At 33.5% G+C, this 19,787-nt stretch overlaps 3 protein-coding genes across 19 annotated transcripts in view; all 3 read right to left on the bottom strand.

The window, feature by feature from the left end:
* LOC126693559 (disease resistance protein Roq1-like) overlaps nucleotides 1–19,787 on the bottom strand; it is a 63,638-nt gene that overhangs the window by 9,309 nt on the left and 34,542 nt on the right. For 7 of the 16 annotated variants that reach the window (XM_050389548.1, XM_050389553.1, XM_050389551.1 and 4 more), the window contains exons 1-4: nucleotides 4,064–4,315; nucleotides 2,025–2,073; nucleotides 1,429–1,922; nucleotides 71–1,166 (exon numbers count right to left, since the gene is read on the bottom strand). In XM_050389548.1, coding sequence (XP_050245505.1) covers nucleotides 71–1,060 — 990 coding nt within the window. In that variant the 5' untranslated portion in view covers nucleotides 1,061–1,166; nucleotides 1,429–1,922; nucleotides 2,025–2,073; nucleotides 4,064–4,315. Of the gene's footprint in view, nucleotides 1–70; nucleotides 1,167–1,428; nucleotides 1,923–2,024; nucleotides 2,127–4,063; nucleotides 4,316–19,787 lie in introns of those variants that run through there. The other 9 variants (XM_050389555.1, XM_050389556.1, XM_050389557.1 and 6 more) reach the window with 7 other exon arrangements.
* LOC126693570 (disease resistance-like protein DSC1) overlaps nucleotides 1–19,787 on the bottom strand; it is a 60,463-nt gene that overhangs the window by 9,309 nt on the left and 31,367 nt on the right. The window lies entirely within an intron of this gene.
* On the bottom strand, nucleotides 1,061–1,841 carry LOC126691472 (toll/interleukin-1 receptor-like protein). Its single transcript, XM_050386514.1, has 2 exons — nucleotides 1,429–1,841; nucleotides 1,061–1,166 (listed from the first exon to the last, which is right to left on the bottom strand). Exons 1-2 carry the CDS (start codon nucleotides 1,839–1,841, stop codon nucleotides 1,061–1,063), a joined length of 519 nt encoding a protein of 172 aa, XP_050242471.1.

Raw genomic sequence — 19,787 nt, 5'->3', positions numbered from 1 at the left:
ATATTTAAATATCAAAATTACTGAACAAGAAGGTAGGGAATGAGCTCAAATTCTCTAAATAAACTCTTACCTTATTTTTTTTCAACACGTTTTCAATGTCCTCGTTACGCCACAGCCTATTCCACTTCCCACAATCATTAGGGCACTCTCGACGAACTATGTTCTTACCCATTTCTTCAAGTAAATCATGCATCCTCAATATACCTTCATCATCTTCCAAGAGAGATTTATCAATGAGTTCCTGCAATCCAATATCAGGGTGAAGGCCAAGACTATCTAGTACTTCTACTATATGATCCTTCTCCTCATGATTAAAGAAGCATGCAATATGCAGGAATATTTCCTTATCTAAGTCATCGAGTCCATCAAAACTTATTTGAAGTACATTGAAAACTTCTTTCTTAGGATTTTCTTTGATCCTCTCCAATGCACTTCTCCATAAATTGGTACTTTTCCCAAACAAGAAGGAACCCAAAACCTTAAGAGCTAAAGGCAGACCAGCAGCATATTTTAAAACTTCTTTGGACATCACTAAATAATCATTTGGGACATGCTCTTTTCTAAAAGCTTTTGAGCAAAAAAGTTGTAAAGCATCTTTGTCATACAATCCTTTAACTGCATATATTTCATCAACTCCATGCGTTTTCAACACATGCACATCTCTTGTTGTTATGATAATTCTACTACCCGGACCAAACCAATCATGCTCCCCCGCCAAATTTTCTAACTGGTCTGATTCATTTACGTCATCAAGAACAAGAAGAATCCTTTTATGACATAACCTATTCCTGATCTTGAGAACTCCATCATACTTATCTCTAATTTTCAAATCTGTTTCCTCCAAAATATTAGAAATAAGTTTCTGTTGTAGTCCAACTAAACCATGTTTTTCAGAATTTTCCCTAACATCCTCAATAAAACTATAAGCTTCAAATTCTTTAGAAACCATATGGTAAACAACTCTAGCAAGAGTTGTCTTACCCATTCCCCCCATTGCCCAAACCCCTATAAAGCGAACATCGTTTGACCCTATAGCTAATAACGACTCCAATTCCACCATTCAAGAGTATATTCCTACCAGATCCCTAGTAATGTAAGGGAATGCATCATATTTCAAGTGAAGTGATATCCATCCCATGATGTCTTTGATGTCTTCTGTCTCATACCTGCAATGAAAAAGGTACAGTACGCATTGAGTTTGAACCACCAAGAGTTCATGCAAAAAAAATATATATAACATATATGATGTTCAATTCGGTTGAGTGAAACAAAAATAAGTAAAGTGATCCACTCAGGAAAAAATTGAAAGAAGTAGAATGAAACATTAATGTAGATCTGCTTAAGGTTCCAGATAAAGTTATATATGTATATGAAGTGGGTCATCTGAATATATTTAAAATAAATAAATAATTAGTCAAGTTTAATTACCTAGTATTCTTTAAATGACATCCAGCCAGATTGCCCACTTCTCTCAAAGCTTCTCTCCATTTCTCCACCCTCTCTTTGTTCTCCTTTTCTTCATGTTCAATAAATGCTTGCTCAAAAGTTCCCATTTGTTTCCGTATATCGGATGGATCCACATAGTGAAAAACAGGTAGAATCGTCATTCCCGTCTTTTTCTTGCAGTGAATGATGTGTGCAAGTTCATCTAAGCACCAAGCTGAAGATGCGTAGTCTTTTGATATAATGACGACAGCAAATCTCGACTCCTCTATTGCTTTCAACAGCTCTGGTGAGATGGGTTTTCCTCTGTCAAGGTTTTTATCGTCCTTAAAAGTATGAATGCCTTTTTGTCTCAAAGCTTCGTAAAGATGACCCACAAAATTGTAGCGGGTGTCCATCGGGCAGCAGCAGAAGAAGAAGAACTTGGGAAAGATGACAAGTCCGTTTCCATGTCCACTAAAGCCATTAGAAAAATAGATCTGCATGCAAAATTAAAAAATAATAATAATAATAATAATCAATTAGAAATTTAGAACCGAAGAAAGATTAAAAAGGAAATGAATTAGGGAAGAAGAAATTACTTGATCCCCAACCTGACTTGCGTAGTTTTGAAAATGCGTCGAATCCAATCTGAAATTTGCAAATGAAGAGAGAGAAGACTGAGAAGAGAATTTGGAGTGGACCTAGAAATTTGGAAGTGATGAAATTTCAGTGCTCCTTTTAGGAAATATTACAAGGAACTTCCACTGCTCTCTTTTACTATATTTTTCAGAGTACTTCCACTTCTTAGAAATTTCAGTGCTCCCGAGAGGAAACAAAGAACTAAACAATGAGTTTTTTAATTTTTGAGAAGAGCTAAACGATGAGTAGATCATGAGAGGCCGAGAGGGTACAGTGAGAATGGAAGAAAGTGAGAGAGGGAAGAAAAAGGTCTGGTCAGGTCAGTGAAGAAGGTAAAGAGATGAGAAGGAGAAAAAGTAATATCTGAAAAATTGAAAAGTACAAAAAATAAGTTAAAGAAATGAAGTAAGGAGCCTTCTAGGAACGTTCATAGTTTACTTTACCCAATACCCATCTACGACAAGTTTTTTTTTTTTTTTTTTTTGAGAGAGAGCATCTACAACAAGTACAATCTTCTTTATTTGATTATTTTTAAATAAACAATCTCATCTCAGCTGAGATTGTACAATCTTCTAATTCATATAAATAATTAGAGCTTATTAATCTTAAAACATAACTTAATATATTTAATTAGAACTTAAATTCCTATTTATTTTGTTTATGCTACTAGCCCATGTCCAAGCTATTTTAAACCTCTATCCAAGCCCAATATTTTATTTGACTACCCAATAAAACTTTGAGAGCACAAGCCTAAAATATTGGTATTGAATGATAAGCAATTTCCCGTGAAAGAAGAGTGGCGGACAACTATAGGTGTAATATTTGACCATTTGTACAATTTCTTACTATCCATTTGATAAAAAAATTTGAATAATGTTGTTTGTAATTTTTTAAAATATAAATAAATAAAAATATATAAAAATATATGTAATATTATTTAAAAACTGACCATTTATTTTTAAAATGTTCTACCAATCGAAACCTTATAGTTCCGAGAAAGCTTTTAACCATTCTCTTCAATTCAAAACAAAATTTCCATCACGTGAGGGGTCAGTAGAATCAGACTCACGCCAGTCACACGCTCACATGGCAAGCAGCACATAAATTAAGACCCGTATAAAACAAATATCAAGAAGAAAATAAACGACGAAGAATGGAGATAGATCAACAAGGTGAGGGTGACAAAGAAGCATGTTTACTGTGTAGGCGACATGATCGACGCTAATCCAGTAAGTTATTGAGAGGACGGAGAGTGACTTTTAGATCTGACGGTTAACTTTTTTGGTTTCGGTCCGGTATGCATTTATTGGCCGGAATCCGGTATTTGGTCCGGTATGACCGGATCAACCCGATAAGACCGGTATTTAATCCGACACAAAACACAGGCATTTCTGAACCGGAGTAGGTGCCGGTAGGGAAATTACCGGTCATATCGGCCGGTACAAATCTAGTTATTATGTGGCTAAGATCATCGCAATAAAAGAAAATTTAATATAGAGCTCAAATGGGGCATAAGCAAGTGTGGTCAAAGTCTCAAAGAGTTGAAAGTTTACAGTGTTTGATTCTCAACACACCCATATCTCAATTTTCATAATTTAGTTCTCAATTTTCAAATTCCTGTTTGCAACCCAAACTTGAACTCAGTATTTGGTTTGTAAAAAGCAAGTGGGGCCTATGTCAGAACGGCTACCCACGTTTCTTCTACACACAGACCCAACTTGAAGATAAAAGAAGAACGCAAAGGTGAAAAAAATAAAAGCTTTGATCTGATAAAATAAACCCAGAAAACAAAGCCAAAAGATTTCAGTTTTAAAGGTTTGGTGTTGATATATGAAGTTCTGATCTCATATCATAAGCCTAGTAAATAGCACAAACATCATAAACCCAAAAAGCTAAAATAATGTAGTCTGAAAATCAGAGGCAAAAAAGACTGTAACAACACATCAAACTCCACAAAATTTTAACAATAGATGAGACTGAGAGAATGAAGGAGACACACCTGAGATTGGGGCTAGAACAGGTGGATCTGAAATTAGGGAAGAAGAAATGACTTGATCCCAACCTGATCACTTGCGTTGTGTTGAGAATGCGTCGAATCGGAGTGAGTAGAAATCCAATCTGAAATTTGCAAATGAAGAGAGAGAAAAGACTGAGGCAAGCTAGAATTTTGGAAGTAATGAAATGGACTGAAGTTTCAGTGCTCCTTTTAGGAAAAATTACAAGAAACTTCCACTGCTCTTTTTTATTACTATTATATGTTTTCTCATTTCTGAGTAGTCCACTTCCTAGTGAAGAGCGAAAGTTTCTCCTTTTTTTTTTTTTTCTTTTCTTTTTTTTTTTGTAACTTTTTCAAAAGTGGCAATGAAAGTGAGTCTTTTGGGTTAATATTGCAAAAACTGAAATTAATTTGCGTTATAGGTACTATTGAAACTTATTTGGGATTTTGAGGAGAGAGACTGAATTTCGGTATCACCATTGCCGAAATTCAACCAAAAGTATGAGAGAGAAGATGCAAAAGGAGGAAAGAAAAAATGTTGAATTTCGGCAACGTGGTTACCGAAATTCGTCTGCCCAGTTCTGCTACCCAACCCTCTCTCCTATGTGCTCGTGTGTGGAGTGCCCAGGGAAAAAAAAAAAAAAAAGGCAATTGCGGTAATGCAATTGCCGAAATAGGGGAGAAAAAGATTTTTTTTTTTTTTTTTTGGTAATTGTCGCCATGGCCATGCCGAAAATAAAAAAATAAAAAAAAAAGTGGTTCCAAAATATCTGAAAGAGTAAAAAAAAGTAATGTCCACAATATTTTTACAACATTTTCACAATAAATCACATGTAATTAATTATTATTAGTTAAAAAAATTTGTGGCAAAGTAATTGTGGCAATAGGATTGCCGAAAATGTGAAAAAAAAAAAAAAAAAAAAAAGAATTATGGCAATGGGATTGCCGAAAATGTGAGGAAAAAAAAAAAAAAAAAAAAAAAAAAAAAAAAAAGAATTGTGGCAATGGGATTGCCGAAAATATGAGGAAAAGAAAAAAAAAAAAAAAAATTGTGGCAATGGGATTGCCGAAAATGTGAGGAAAAGAAAAAAAAAAAAAAAAAAAAAAAAAAAAGAGAATTTTGGCAATGGAATTGCCGAAAATGTGAGGAAAAGAAAAAAAAAAAAAAAAAAAAAAAAAAAAAAAGAATTGTGGCAATGGGATTGCCGAAAATGTGAGGAAAAGAAAAAAAAAAAAAAAGAATTGTGGCAATGGGATTGCCGAAAATGTGAGGAAAAAAAAAAAAAAAAAAAAAAAAAAAAGAGAATTGTGGCAATGGGATTGCCGAAAATGTGAGGAAAAAAAAAAAAAAAAAGAATTGTGGCTATGGGATTGCCGAAAATGTGAGGAAAAGAAAAAAAAAAAAAAAAAAAAAAAAAGAGAGAGAATTGTGGTAATGGGATTGCCGAAAATGTGAGGAAAAGAAAAAAAAAAAAAAAATTTTGGCAATGGGATTGCCGAAAATGTGAGGAAAAGAAAAAAAAAAAAAAAGTGGTTCCAAAATATCTAAAAGAGTAAAAAAAAAGTGTAATGTCCACAATATTTTTACAACATTTTCACAATAAATCACATGTAATTAATTATTATTAGTTAAAAAAATTTGTGGCAAAGTAATTGTGGCAATTGGATTGCCGAAAATGTGAAAAAAAAAAAGAAAAAAAAAAAGAGAGAATTGTGGCAATGGGATTGCCGAAAATGTGAGGAAAAAAAAAAAAAAAAAAGAATTGTGGCAATGGGATTGCCGAAAATGTAAGGAAAAAAAAAAAAAAAAAAAAAAAAAAAAAGAAGAGAATTGTGGCAATGGGATTGCCGAAAATGTGAAAAAAAAAAAAAAGAAAAAGAATTGTGGCAATGGGATTGCCGAAAATGTGAGGAAAAGAAAAAAAAAAAAAAAAATTGTGGCAATGGGATTGCCGAAAATGTGAGGAAAAAAAAAAAGAATTAGGCGAATTTTTTTTGGTAATTGTGGCAATGGTATTGCCGAAATAGATGAATTTTTTTTTGGGATAATTGTGGCAATGTCATTGCCGAAAATGGGGAGGGGAATAATGGAATGGAATTGTGGCAATGACATTGCTGAAATAGGAGAAAAAACATTTGTTCCCATTGCCGAAATAGAGGAGAGAGATATAAACAAAGTACGCATATTATTCTTTCAATATTTTTTTGACTGAACCAGTTTGGTTTGTCATGTTCTTTTAGAAATAGATAAGGATATATTCAAGTACCCTATCTGGTACATTGATTCTTATTCTAAAGTGCATGCTGTAAACAAAAACAAAAAGTACATAGATTCTTATAGAAGAAAAAAATGACTGATGTGCACGCTGTAAACAAAAAAAACAAAGAAAGTATATAGATTCTTACAATAGAAAAGAAAAAATAATTAATGTGCACACTGTGAACCAAAAAAAAGCAAAGAAAGTACATAGATTCTTACAAAATGACTGATGTGCACACTGTAACATCATAACATATGGACCATATTGCACAAACTAACAATATGGTCCAACTCCTAAAAACATAATTAAAAAAAAAAAAAAAAAAAAAACAACAGTCCAACCAATCCACTGAAGTAGATTGAATACTTATGTTGGGTCATTTAGTTTAGCCACTAGTGGAGCCAGCCACAGTTCGAGTGGGGCATGTTCTTCTATTATGGCCTTCTTGCCTACAGAGACTGCACAATGGCCTTGGTTGATGCTCTGCCCCTTCGTCCATTTCATTTCGAAGCCGAGTTGTTCTTGGTCGACCTTTTTCACGGCGCAGCTTGACATTAGGATACAAGACCGGGAAATTAGGCTCATTCCAATGTACACTGTCTGGAACCATGCGAAATCTAGGTGCATAACAAGCAACTTGTTCTTCCAAATGGTAGCAACGGTCGATATATCGCATTGCAGAGATGCCTTGATATTTACACACAGCAATGACATGTGAGCATGGAATCTTATAAACCTGCCATTTTTGACAACTACAAGTGTTCTGCCTCAAATTTACCTCATGACGATGATTACCCCTATATGCAGAGTTAGGGTTTATTGGTGTTCTGACTTCAAACAAACCATCTTCATGACTGAACACAATAACTGAATGCTTTGGTGCCTTTTTTTCCCATTTATTGAATTTATTTTTTGCATAGGCCGTAATGCGTTCACCGGTAGTAACCTCTGCACATGCCTTAGTATACCGATCGGCAAAGTAGGCGACACAACGATAGTATGTAAGTTCAACTAATGCAGTTATGGGCAGATTTCTAGCACTCTTTAGAATTCCGTTGAAGCTTTCAGACAAGTTTGTGGTCATTGCCCCATAACGATGTCCACCATCGTATGCTAACGTCCACTTTTCCACTGGTATTTCCCTTAAATACTTCTCACCATCTGCACTTAATTGAGTAATTCTATCCCTAGTGATTTGATACTTTCGTAACTGATTCTCCATGCCTGCCCACATTACCATAGCCTTCAAGTTTTTATTCCCAATTTGTTGATTGAAATTGCTAGCCACATGGCGAAGGCAAAAACGATGATACCAACGTGTCGATTGACATATAGTCTGTATCGCTGCCATTATACCAGGATGACGATCAGATATGACACATAACCCTTCTCGATTAGTGACATTAATCTGAATACAACGCAAAAACCAATACCAGCTATCATCAGTTTCCTTCTCCACAATGGCAAAGGCAAGTGGAAAAAGTCTGTTGTCACCATCCCACGTTGATGCAATCAATAACGTACCTTTGTACTTACCATATAGGAAAGTTCCATCAATACTAATTACTGGCCTACAATGTTGAAAACCTTCAATTGATGGACCAAAAGCCCAGAACACTCTCTCGAATATCGCACAGCCTGGCATAGTAGCAGGTATTGTTCTCCAAATAACCCTGCTGCCCGGGTTTGAATCAGTCAAAGCTTTCAACCATTTTGGCAATAATTGGTAAGATTTGTCCCAATCACCAAACGCTCTACCAATTGCTTTCTCTTTTGCCTCCCACACCTTAAAATAAGAAGGCCTGTATTGGTACTTATTGTAAAGAGTCTGTTGAAGTGAAGCAATCTTTATGGTTGGATCATTTTTGACAACATCCCTCAACTCTTTCTCAATAACATGGGTGTCTAATTGCTCGTGATCTTGTGTGAGAGTGGACTCTGTACATGTGTGTGGACCATTGTATTTCTAACCTCAAACAACCCATATGTAGCCCGGAAGCATGCTCGAAGACGCCAAGAACAATTTTTGCACCTTACAGACCAACATTCTGGATCTGACTCTCTTACACAAAATGTTTGGTTCCTCTTGATGTGATAGCGTTTAACAGCAGCTTGTAGTTCATCCTTATCGGCAAAAAGCAAGCCCACATAAAACTCTTGGGTAGGGTCCCAAATACTCTGAGTGGGCTTTTCAAATGGTAAGGTTGGATCAATCATATTATCCCACGTGTTCTGTGAAAAGCTTAGTGATGAAGGTTGATGGACTGCCATAGTTGGACTGCTTTCATGATTACCTTCATTTAGAGGCTCTTGTTCATCTCCAATATCATCAAGGACCTCATCGTCATCAAGTTGGTCATCACTATCCATGGTCCGCATCCTTTCTGATAATGTATGGACCGCATTTTCAGTAGTAGCAGCTATGCGATGTGTATCATTGGGATCATTAGCAGCTCTCTGAGTGGCGGTTTGGTCATACTGAGTTTCAAACTCAAAACAAGTAGTCTCTTGTGTGACATGCTCAGTTGGATTATCATAGTCAGCATCACTGTTGTTCATTGGCCGAGAAGGAACATGTTGGTCCTCAATTGCAACATGGGTATATGGAGCATGATAGTCAGCACCGCCAATGTTGATTGGGGAATGAGCCGCATCTTGAGAATAATGACTAATATGAGTGGCATATGGATCATGGAAGTGCTCGCTATGTGAATAACAAAACGATGCACTCGGTCCTTCGTTGGCATATCGAATGGGGAAAACATCTCGATGGCTTCTTATAGGCTCTACACCCACGTATAACTCTGCACCTACAAATCCATATTGGTGGTCTAACATATCGAATATTGCATTGACACCATTATCATCTGCTACCAAAACTTGCTGGTAAGTCACAGGATGTGGATGACATTGAAATGGAAATCTATACCAAATAGTCAATTTTGAATCTTCTCTGTTTATATGAAGCGTGGATGCTACTCCATCACATAGATCTTCAAATGTAACACCCCGGCTTAATGGAAGCATAGAAGGAGGTGGCCCTTCGTAATAAACCCCATTTTCTCCATGTTTAATTATTCCACTGGAATGGATAAGAAAAATGAACAACTTTTCTGCCATCTACATTAAAACATAATAATAGTATTAATAAATTAACACAACACAACCATTACAATGCAATACAAGAAGGTAATCCATTAAAAATATTCACTGATAATAATAGTATTAAACATACGTGTATATTATAGGCTAACAAACTAAGTATTTCTTTAAGGAAATATACGTCAAATTTGATATTTAGGCAAGAATTCATTAATAAATAATGTAAAACATATCATACAAATCAGTTCATATTGCAAAACACATAATACAGAAACAAGATTTGCATGAACAAATAATTTAACAAAAACAAGATTTTCATGCTTAGCTATGCCCCTAAAACATATCAACATGAATATTATAAAAAGAAAAGTAACTACTTAAGAAATATAACTCACCTTCTAAGAGATAACGAACGGATAGATATTTGCAAGTGTTGTTACTTATAGTTGTTTGTAGAATATTTGGCACGCATGATTTGAAAATGGTTGGTAAAATTATGAGGGGAACAAGAGTGGAGAAGAAGGTTGATGAAATTTATAGGGGAAAAAGAGTAGAAAAGAAGAACTATGAAAATTTCTGTGACATTAGTGCTGTTAAAATAGGATGCAAGTTTCATATCAGTTAAATTCAGTGACATTATAGGTACTTTTACCATAAAAGAATATGACAAACAAAACTCCTTCGGTCAAAAAAATACTGAAAGAATCTCTGCAATGCCACTGCAATGCCATTGTACTTGAATTTATCCTTATAGGGTACTTTTTTTTATATGCGTACTTTTTTTTATCTCTCTCTCCTCTATTTCGGCAACAAAAAAAAAACTGAAAGAATCTCTGCAATGCCACAAATACTGAAAAGAATCTCTGCAATATTAACCCAAAAGACTCAATGAAAATTGTAGGGCAGGTGCAGCAAAAGTTCTCTTTTTATTATTTTAATTTTAACGGTACTCTAAACTCCTTTTCATTTTTTTTTTTTTTTTTTTTGAGAAGAACGCCTTTTCATATTTTTTTCTTAAAAAAAAGTTCTTTTCATATTGCTTTTTCACCGGGGATGTATAGCTTTTTCTTGATAGTAAAAATACTAAAAAAAATTCATGCACTACAACAAGGAAGACAGGCTGTAAAGTTCCCATCGATCAGAGAATTCCAGTCTACATTGCTATTTTTTGCCAGCTATAAAGTTCTTTTTACATTTGCTTTTTGACCCAAGTTTAAGAGTTTGTTTATATATTTATTAAAAAATTAATTATTTAAGTGAAGTAAGAAAAATCATGCGATTGTCTTTTAAAAACTGAGATTTAAAATTTAAAAAAAAAAAAAAAAATTTATTTCAACATTAGAACAAATGAATAATTTTAAACCTTTTAACTTTTCTCTCTTACATTAAAAGTGCATTTGCATAGTTCCAGGTATTAGTAATACGACGGTGTCTTTGCATGACTAATATGTACTAATCTACTATCTACTAATCTACTCACCGTTTTGTCTTCTTCTTTTTTCTTTTCATTTTTCAGTAATTCTATTTTGGTTTGTGTTTGTTTAATATTTATATGAGTTGTTATATATATTGTTATATTGATACAATAAATTTTATAATATTTTTATAATTATTCAAGTGTCAATTTCTTATAGATTGAAATAAAATAATAAAATATGAGAATGCGACTAAGGAAATGTCTCTTTCTACAGTAAACTTCGTTTAGTCAATTGGTGAGCAAAACTCACCGTTTTGTCTTCTTTTTTTCAGTCACGCCATTTCAGTTTGTGTTTTTTTAATACTTATATGAGTTGTCATATATATTATAATATTGACATAATAAATTTTATAATATTTTCATAATTATTCAGGTGTCAATTTCTTATAAGTAGAAATAAAATAATAAAATATGAGAATATGACTAACTACAATTGAAAATAAATTTTTTTGTGAAAATTTTGTAACACTTGTTGTTATCACAATATTTTCACAATTGTTGAGGTCTCAATTTCTTATAGATCTAATAAAAAAATGCTAAGTCTACAACATTTTCACATTAATTTCACAATAAATTATAAGTGGTAAATTACTATTGATGGATAAAAAAGTGATATCAATCGTGGGTCTATTTAAAATCAGTAACAACCTGCTAACTAGAATTTGTTATTAAAATATTATGGAGATAGTATTTTTATAAAATAAATAATAAAATATTTGACTGAAACTTACCACGATTGAAAATAAAGGTATTGTAAAAATATTGTGACATTTTCTTATGTTCTTAGACTTCTTTTTTAGTTTAGTCAAATTTAGTGAGCCAAAATTCACTGTTTTACACACAATTTTCTTCTTTTGGTTTCTTGTTTGTTGTTTTTTTTTTTAATGCATGTTTAAATGGTTGTTCCAATTAAAAACCAATAATAATTTACCACCTAGAATTTGTTGTGAAAATGTTGTGGAAGTAGAATTACTCAAAAATAAAATAATAAAATATCATAACAAGGCCCACCATAGCTAAAATAAAAGGCATTGAGAAGATATCGTGACATTTATTGTATTCTTGATTTTTTTTTTTTTTTTTAGCTAATTTGTTGAGTCAAAATTCATAGTTTTACACTTTTACGGACAGTTTTCTTGGGTTTACTTTTTTTTTTTACACTTTGTTTAAATAAAAATAAATAAATAAAACATATATTTTTACCAACAAAAATAAAATGGAAAAAAGTATTTCTCCCCTCTATGTTTGGGGTAGTTTTATCCCCCCCCCCAACTTTAAAGTTGAATAATTTCCTCTTTTATATTTTGTAGACAAACATATAATCTCCGTTGTTACTCTTTTAGTTAAACTCTAACAAAATCTTATGGTTTCTAGAATATTTCATTGTGCAATATCTAAAATAACTCACTAAATTTTAATATCCCAAAAAATTTCTTCGTGTATTTTGAGTTTTATGTGTTAGTCATACTTAGAAAGCAAAAAATTGTAATGTATGGTATTCTATTGTTACCTAGAGGACACTAAATTATTAGAAGATTAAATTTTCTTGATTTACAATTTTATCTAATAGAAACTTCAATGAAATATGTCTTTTGTTATCTTATTCTTTTTTTTTATTTTCTTTCTTTCTTAAAAAGATGTTCATTAAAAATTAAGTAAGCTAAACATCGTAGTTAGGCTCATAAAATAAGATGATAAAGAATGAAGTATGAATAACAAAATATTCATTGCAAATGGTTGTAGGTTTTTAATTTGATGAAAACTTTCAATTGTAGCATATGTCATCATTTATTGTGAAAATTTAAATATTGTGACAATGTCTTATCAAAACTTAGTTGTTTATTGTTGGAAGATAACAACATTTGTTATCATTCTTAATAGAATTTTTTTGTGAGTAGATACCGTCTATAATAAATAAGTTCTAAAAAATTATTATAGTAAATAAATAGTCATATATTAAATAACTCTTCTAAATCTAAGTACATGATTTCATACTTATTTTAAAAAAATTATATCTTAAATTTTCTCACTCAAGAGGCAGCACGTGTCTTGCACGTACAACCCTTACTAGTAATAAATAATGTCAGCTCAAAAAAACAAAAACATAAATATTGTTTGTTTTATGTATTAATTACTTAAATTCACTCAAAAAAATTACTTAAATTCAATTAATTCACTCTAAAAGTCTATGTGGGGGCAGAGAATTTGTGATCCTGGCCCTCTTTGCATTAGGGTTCAAGGCCCGAGACGAGGAGAGACATTGCCGAGAACATATAACGAAAATCCAAATGGCCTAGATATAGCCGAGGACGAGTCTGTCCTCGGCATCCCAAAGCACTACTAGAAAAAAGGGCAAGTATGGTATAGGAGTGGTTCAAAGGAATAGCTAAACACCTCCGCATTGATGGGGAAATGACCCCTGAACAGTGTGGCGACAAAGGACAAGGGAAAGACTGCCATTACTGCAATTAAAGTACTCTACGCCTGACAAAACAATGCTTTTCAGTTTTTACAACCACTCCCAACGACTTTGGGTATGGGCTGATAGGACAAATATCAGCCCCAGAAAGCTGAGCCTACACGTGGATATTAGGGGGAGGGTAAAGGCTAGTATAAAAGGAGAAGAAAGCAATTCAAAAGAGAGGCTGGGAAAAAAGGCCAAGAACCAGAGCCTCCCAAGCCGTGCCGAGGAAAAAGACTTCTTGGGCAAACATGGTTCACCTCTGTGCGTCCACCATGAACACCACGACTAACCACTGTCCGGTGACCAAAACCTAGCCTTTTAGCCCACTCTCTACAAATTTATTGTTTGGGCCTTTAACGTGCGAACCTAATACCAATCTGGGATCGTTAAAAATTGAGTCCTTACAGTCTAAATTATAAATTCTTTCCACTTTACATTGCAAACTATTAAAACTTTAAAGTTTAAACTATCTTTTTCAAATTTAATGGAGAATATACTTGTAAACACAAATTTTTCTCAATTGTAGAAAATCAAATAATTGAAAAGAAATAGGTTTCCAAATATAAATTTGTATTGATGTATAATGAGTACAATCTCTATTTTGAGTCTTTTACAAAAGAATACCCTCTGATTCTATCTTCATTGAATTTGACTCGAACAAGAATCTTCTTGATTTTGATTGGAAGATGGATTGATCGGTCTTCACAATAAATCTCTAACTTTGAGCTTATTAGAGATTTATTGTTCTTCAAGCCCTTCGAATGTTCTTCAAGTTCTTCGAATATTCTTCAAGTTCTTCAAAGATTCTTCAAAGTTCTTCAAAGTTTCTTGAGACGGAATTTTTCCAAAGCTTAGGCCTCTTGAAAACTTGGAGTTGAAAATGAGAGGGGATGTCCTCTATTTATAGTGATTTTAAAGGATAAGCTCCACTTCGAATTGATATACTTGAAAGTATGTAGTAGACTTTTTATTGGCCCAAATTCTTCTTAGAGATAATTATCTCTATTTATCTATTTTGATAAAGTAATAATTAATAAAGATAAATAATTATCTCTATTTAATTTATTTTAATAAAGATAATTATCTATCAATTTTGAATAGAAAATTTATCTTTATTTTGTGGACCAAATGACACGTGGCAAATTTCAATATGTCAATGTAATATCAATTTGGATGACACATGTCATCATTTGATTTAATTAATTTAATGACATTAATTAAGAATTTGCCACTAAATTTTGATGTGGCATTTTATAATTAGCTTAAAATTTTGCCTCCTACAATACTATTTTAGCCTCACTTTATTTTTAATATATATCTTTTTTTAATTTTATTTATAAGAATCTATTTTTAATTGTGAATAAGACATAATTTGCAAGCATTGTTAAAAACATAAAATTAAGATAGCTATTACAACTCTTAAAGTCATGGTTGTCAGTATCGTACGATATGTGATACGTATCGTATCGTGTACAAAAAGTTTCATACTGTAAGGGCGTATTGTAAGTGCTCATGAATTGTCTGATACATAGATGCATATCGTATGAATCGTATCGTACCAGTGAATCGTATGTATCGTACGATACATAGACATGTGGGTTTAAAATGAGTTTTTTTGTTAAAATTTGTGATTTTATTTTATTTAAACAAGTTGTTAGACTTTGTTAACACAAAATTATTGGGAAACTTAATTGAGTCTAATGAAATAGCAAGTTCATGAGTTTTTTTCCTCCCTTCTCTTTCTCCTACAAAATTTAGACTATACTCATAACACTCACTTTCATATGTGCAAAGTTATTTTCTATGCTATTAATAATGTATTAAATGAAAATATAATTATTTTTTATTTTGTTATAATTATTTTGAGTCTAAAAAGCTAGAATGCCAAGAAAAAATACAAAGAAAAAGTTATTAGAATAAAAAAACCAAAAAAAAAAGAGTAAATGTTGATAATAATAAAGAAAATGTTTATGAAATATAATTTTGCAAGATGCTAAACATGATGATAACATTAACTTAGATAAAGTTGATTAACCAAGATGACGTTATTATTTTGATTCGTAAATCATGTATTACTTTTGAGTTTAATCAATTTGAATGTGCATGTTATAAACATAAGTTAATTTGATTTATTTAGTTAGCTTTGTTAAATTTTATTACATAAGTAATGATTAAATTAGTCATTAGTTGAATATATTTTGAATTTATAATAAATATACCTTTTATACACGTATATCTATAATTATTTTATAATTTTATTAGGTGTTTGTGTATCTTACGATATACGATACACGATACAAAAAAATCAAAAATCGATTCACGATACGATTCACGATTTGACAACTATGCTTAAAGTCTTTATCTCGACTGCACACTTTTGGTGCGATGGACCTCATTCCACAAGTAAGTATAAATGTTTGTAAAGTGTAAGGGTAAAGGCTATCTAGAGTAAAAAAAATAATTAAAAAAAAAAGTATTTTAAGCCTTTACATTTTGGGTATGTCTGGATTGAACTTAGTTTTGCTGAAACTGAAAATACTGTAGCAAAATAATTTTTAATGTGTGAATAGTATCGTGGGATCCATGAACAGTGTTTTTTGTCCCCTGCATAGTAAAATCACCTGATTTTACTATTCACGTGTAGGGGAAAAAAAAAAAACCGTAAACGCAAAAGGTAAACACCAAATTCAATGCAAACGGGTATTTTGACAATGGGGATATTGAGGCAATTTTATGTGTTCCCCTAACTTTATCGGACTATTGATGCTATTTTTTGGTCACATTCCAAGAATGGGTTCTACACAATCAGATCTAATTATTATGGGGCCAAAATCATCGCAATAAAAGAAACTTTATTTTAGAACTCAAATGGGGAATATGCAAGTGTGGTCAAAGATTTGGAAGTTTATACAGTGTTCGGTTCTCAACACATCCATGTGTCAATTTTCATAACTTAGTTCTCATTCTCATAACTCACAATTCTTAACTCAATTCATAATTCCTTTTTTTTTTTTAATCTCACTCAAATTCTTGTTTGGAACCCAAACTTAAACTCAGTTTTTGGTTTGTAAAAAGCAAAATAGCACTCAAACAATGGGAACTATGTCAGAACAGCTACCCACATTTCTTCCACACATGAACCCAAACTTAAAAGAAAAGAAGAATGCAAAGGTGAAAAAAGAAAAGAAAAGAAAAGAAAAAAGCTTTGATCTCATAAAATAAACCCAAAAAATGAAGCCAAAAGATCTTAGTTTTAAGGGTTTGGTGTTGATATTTGAAGTTCCGATCTCATATAATAAGCCTAGTAAATAGCACAAACATCATAAACCAAAAAAACTATAATAATGTTGTCTGAAAATCAGAGCCAAAAAAGACTAACAACACATCAAACTCCACAAAATTTTAACAATAGATGAGACTGATAGAATCAAGAGACGCACTTGAGATTGGGGCTAGAACAGGTGGATCTAAAATTAGGGAAGAAGAAATAACTTGATCCCCAACTTGACTTGCATAGTTTTGAAAATGCGTCTAATCGGAGTGAGTAGAAATCTGTCGGGGAACGTTTTTGCGACAAGGGCCAAAAATCTGAAAACGGCCCAAATCTCCCCTTGGGTTCTTTAGAAGTGTTTGTTTATGGAGGATCAAGCCCAAAATTCACAATGTATAAAAAACAAAGGCTAATGGTGCTTTGACAAGAGAGAATTAAAATGCTAACAACAAAAATACAGAAAAAGCATAGAAACATAATAGGTCTGAAACTTCGACCCACAGTCACACAGAAGAAGAAATTGAGGAAGGTCGTGAGGAAGAGAGGGAAGGTTCCCCTATACCCATATTCCCACCCCCAAGGTTTAGAATTGTGAGAATGTCTCTTGGTTCAGTGAGTTTTTGCTCTCAAGTTTCAGCTCTATAAGGAAAACGTGGTTTAACAAGTCTGAAACTTCAACCCGCAGTCACACAGAAGAGGATATTGAGGGAGGTCGTGAGGAAAAGAAGGAAGGTTCCCCTATACCCATATTTCCACCCCCAAGCTTCGGAATTGTGAGATTGTTGACTGGTTGAATGGGCTTTTGCTCTGAAATTTCAGATCTATTGCTAGAACGTGACTCCCTTGTCTATGAGCTAAAGAGAGAGTTTTATATAGAGTTTGGGGTGTTGCTCTTGACTGGTTTTTGAGTAGTGGAAGAGGCTTTTATCCTCTATGATACCAATTTGGTGTTTTGGCTTGGGTTGCTTTTGTTTAGGGAAGAGTTTGGTAAGCTTTTTACATAATTTTGGAAATAAATGAGGTTTGCTCTAATTGGTTGCCTTTGGTCAGATATTTCAGACCATTGGGAGGCTCACCTAAATGAGGTCTAGCAGATGGAGTTGGCCAATGGGAGCCAAATATGTTTTAAAGGTAAAAGTGGGTTAGGGCAGAAACTTTAGGCCATAGTCACCCAGAGCATAAAAACTATTTTGGGGTGGAAATTTTGGATACAAGACCTATTCCATGAGCCTGAGGTGCTACCAGTGTCCCTTGCCCACTTGGTAGCACGCTTGGGCTAGACTCATGCAAAAGGTCTGAAAGGAACCGACCCATACCCTCCAAACCACACTTCCTCAATTTCCCCCAATAAGTCGCATGGGCTTGGGCCATGCTTAAAAGAATAAAATATAATATAATACATGAATCGAGTCCATAGGGAAGTCGAGTTTGGTTGAATCGGGCTTGTAGAAAATGTGTCGCGAAAATGGGTATCAACAAAATCCAATCTGAATTTTGCAAATGAAGTTTCTCTTTTTGTTATTTTATTTTTAATAGCTACTGTAATTCTTCCGAGAGTTTCGAAGAAGTTAAGTGGTGGACCATAATGGTAGAGTCATCGTATGAGTCAGCTCTACTATACACTATGGCAAATTCATATTTTTTTTTTTTAAATAACTATAAAATCCAAACTGTTTTATTAGTTAGCCAAAGTTTGAAACTATTTTGGTATCTAACAAATCGAGTCCAAAGGACTCGATTTTGGTGTATAAATTGAGTATATTGCACTCGATTTCCCATTGCAGAGTAGCTGAGCTAGACACACTGTCCACATAGGCTTGGAAATCGAGCCCAAAGGACTCGCTTTTCCTTCATAAAAATCGAGCTCAAAGGACTCGGTTTTGTTTAATGGAAACCTAGCCCTCTGAACTCGATTTCAATTCAGCCAAAACATGGATTTTTTTCTTATTCTTCCTTTCTGAAACTCCAAATGCCATCCCACTCTCCACTTCCAAGCCCCAAAAACCCATGAACAAATCAAATTCAAAACAAAAAATCAAACCCACTCTCCAACGTGTTCTTCTCCTCCACTGGAGTGGCGGCGAGAAACCGTGTGTCCAATCTGATTTCCATCGCCTGAGTTTGGTAATAGGTGAGAAACCACCTAGGTTTGGTAATCAGCGCCTGGGTTGCTGGGTTTTTGCATCGTTTCTTCTTTCTTCCACTGGAGCGGCGGTGAGAAACCACATGTCCGATCCGATTTCCATCGCCTGAAGCTTTTGCCGCCTGGGTTTGGTCAAAATCGGCGCCTGGGTTGCTGGGTTTTGCTTGCTTCTTTCTTCTTCGTTGTTCTTCTTCGTGCTGGGTTTCTACGTTACTAAATCGAGTCCATAGGACTCGGTTTCCACGAACGAAAACCGAGTCCAATAGACTCAATTTCCTTGATGAAAACTGAGTCTGTTAGACTCAATTTCCAAGCCTACATGGACAGTTCCTCCAACTCAGTTGTTGGCACAAACCCAAAATCGACCCTAACGTGCTTGAATTGTTAGATAGCAAAATTGTTTCAAACTATGGCCAACTAACAAAATAATTTTCTTTTTATGGTTATTTCTGAAAAAATGCTGCAAATTCATCCCGCATGTTCAAAATGAGGACATTGTTACAAAAATGGTGGGGGCATTGAATAAGTTTCATAAATGGTGTGTGGGGAAAGGCTGTCAAGTTTATCTCTGGCTAATTTGTATTTGTTAAACTTTGTGCTAAACCGATTCTAAGTTTAGGCCTATCTTTTTGTCTTTAATTACTGGAGTTATACTATTTGATTTCTGCTTGTCAAGAAAATAGTGAAGACTGAAAATTTGAAGAAAACAAAACAAAGCAAAGCCAAAACGACACCGTGAACATTAAGAAGAGGGGTGACATCATTTTAATAAGACGGTGGCGTTTTGCAAAAGAGAATTGAAGAAAAGGCTAAAAACGCTTACCATATTAATTAAAAGCTTAAGTGAAACATATGAGAAGCACGTGGTTCTATTTCCAAGAAACTTCATGTGGTGGACCGTGGACCGAATGCGAGAGTCATCATATGAGTCTACTCTACACCATAGCTTTTGCATCCCAACGTCAAAAGTAGCAGCAAAAGTTCTCTGTTTTTTTTTAGCTAAAAAGTT

Source organism: Quercus robur, chromosome 7, assembly GCF_932294415.1.
Source record: "Quercus robur chromosome 7, dhQueRobu3.1, whole genome shotgun sequence".
NCBI lineage: Eukaryota > Viridiplantae > Streptophyta > Magnoliopsida > Fagales > Fagaceae > Quercus > Quercus robur.
The sequence above is the reverse complement of the archived record's forward strand: the minus strand, read 5'-3'. Positions and strand labels throughout refer to the sequence as shown.

What these genes read in the sequence shown, in the direction of transcription:
- LOC126691472 (XM_050386514.1), bottom strand. Translation starts at nt 1,841, where the DNA reads ATGGACACCCGCTACAATTTTGTGGGTCATCTTTACGAAGCTTTGAGA. An exon ending in TGTCATTTAAAGAATACTAG is followed by an intron (nt 1,167 to 1,428) that starts GTAATTAAACTT and finishes TTTTCATTGCAG; the next exon opens with GTATGAGACAGAAGACATCA.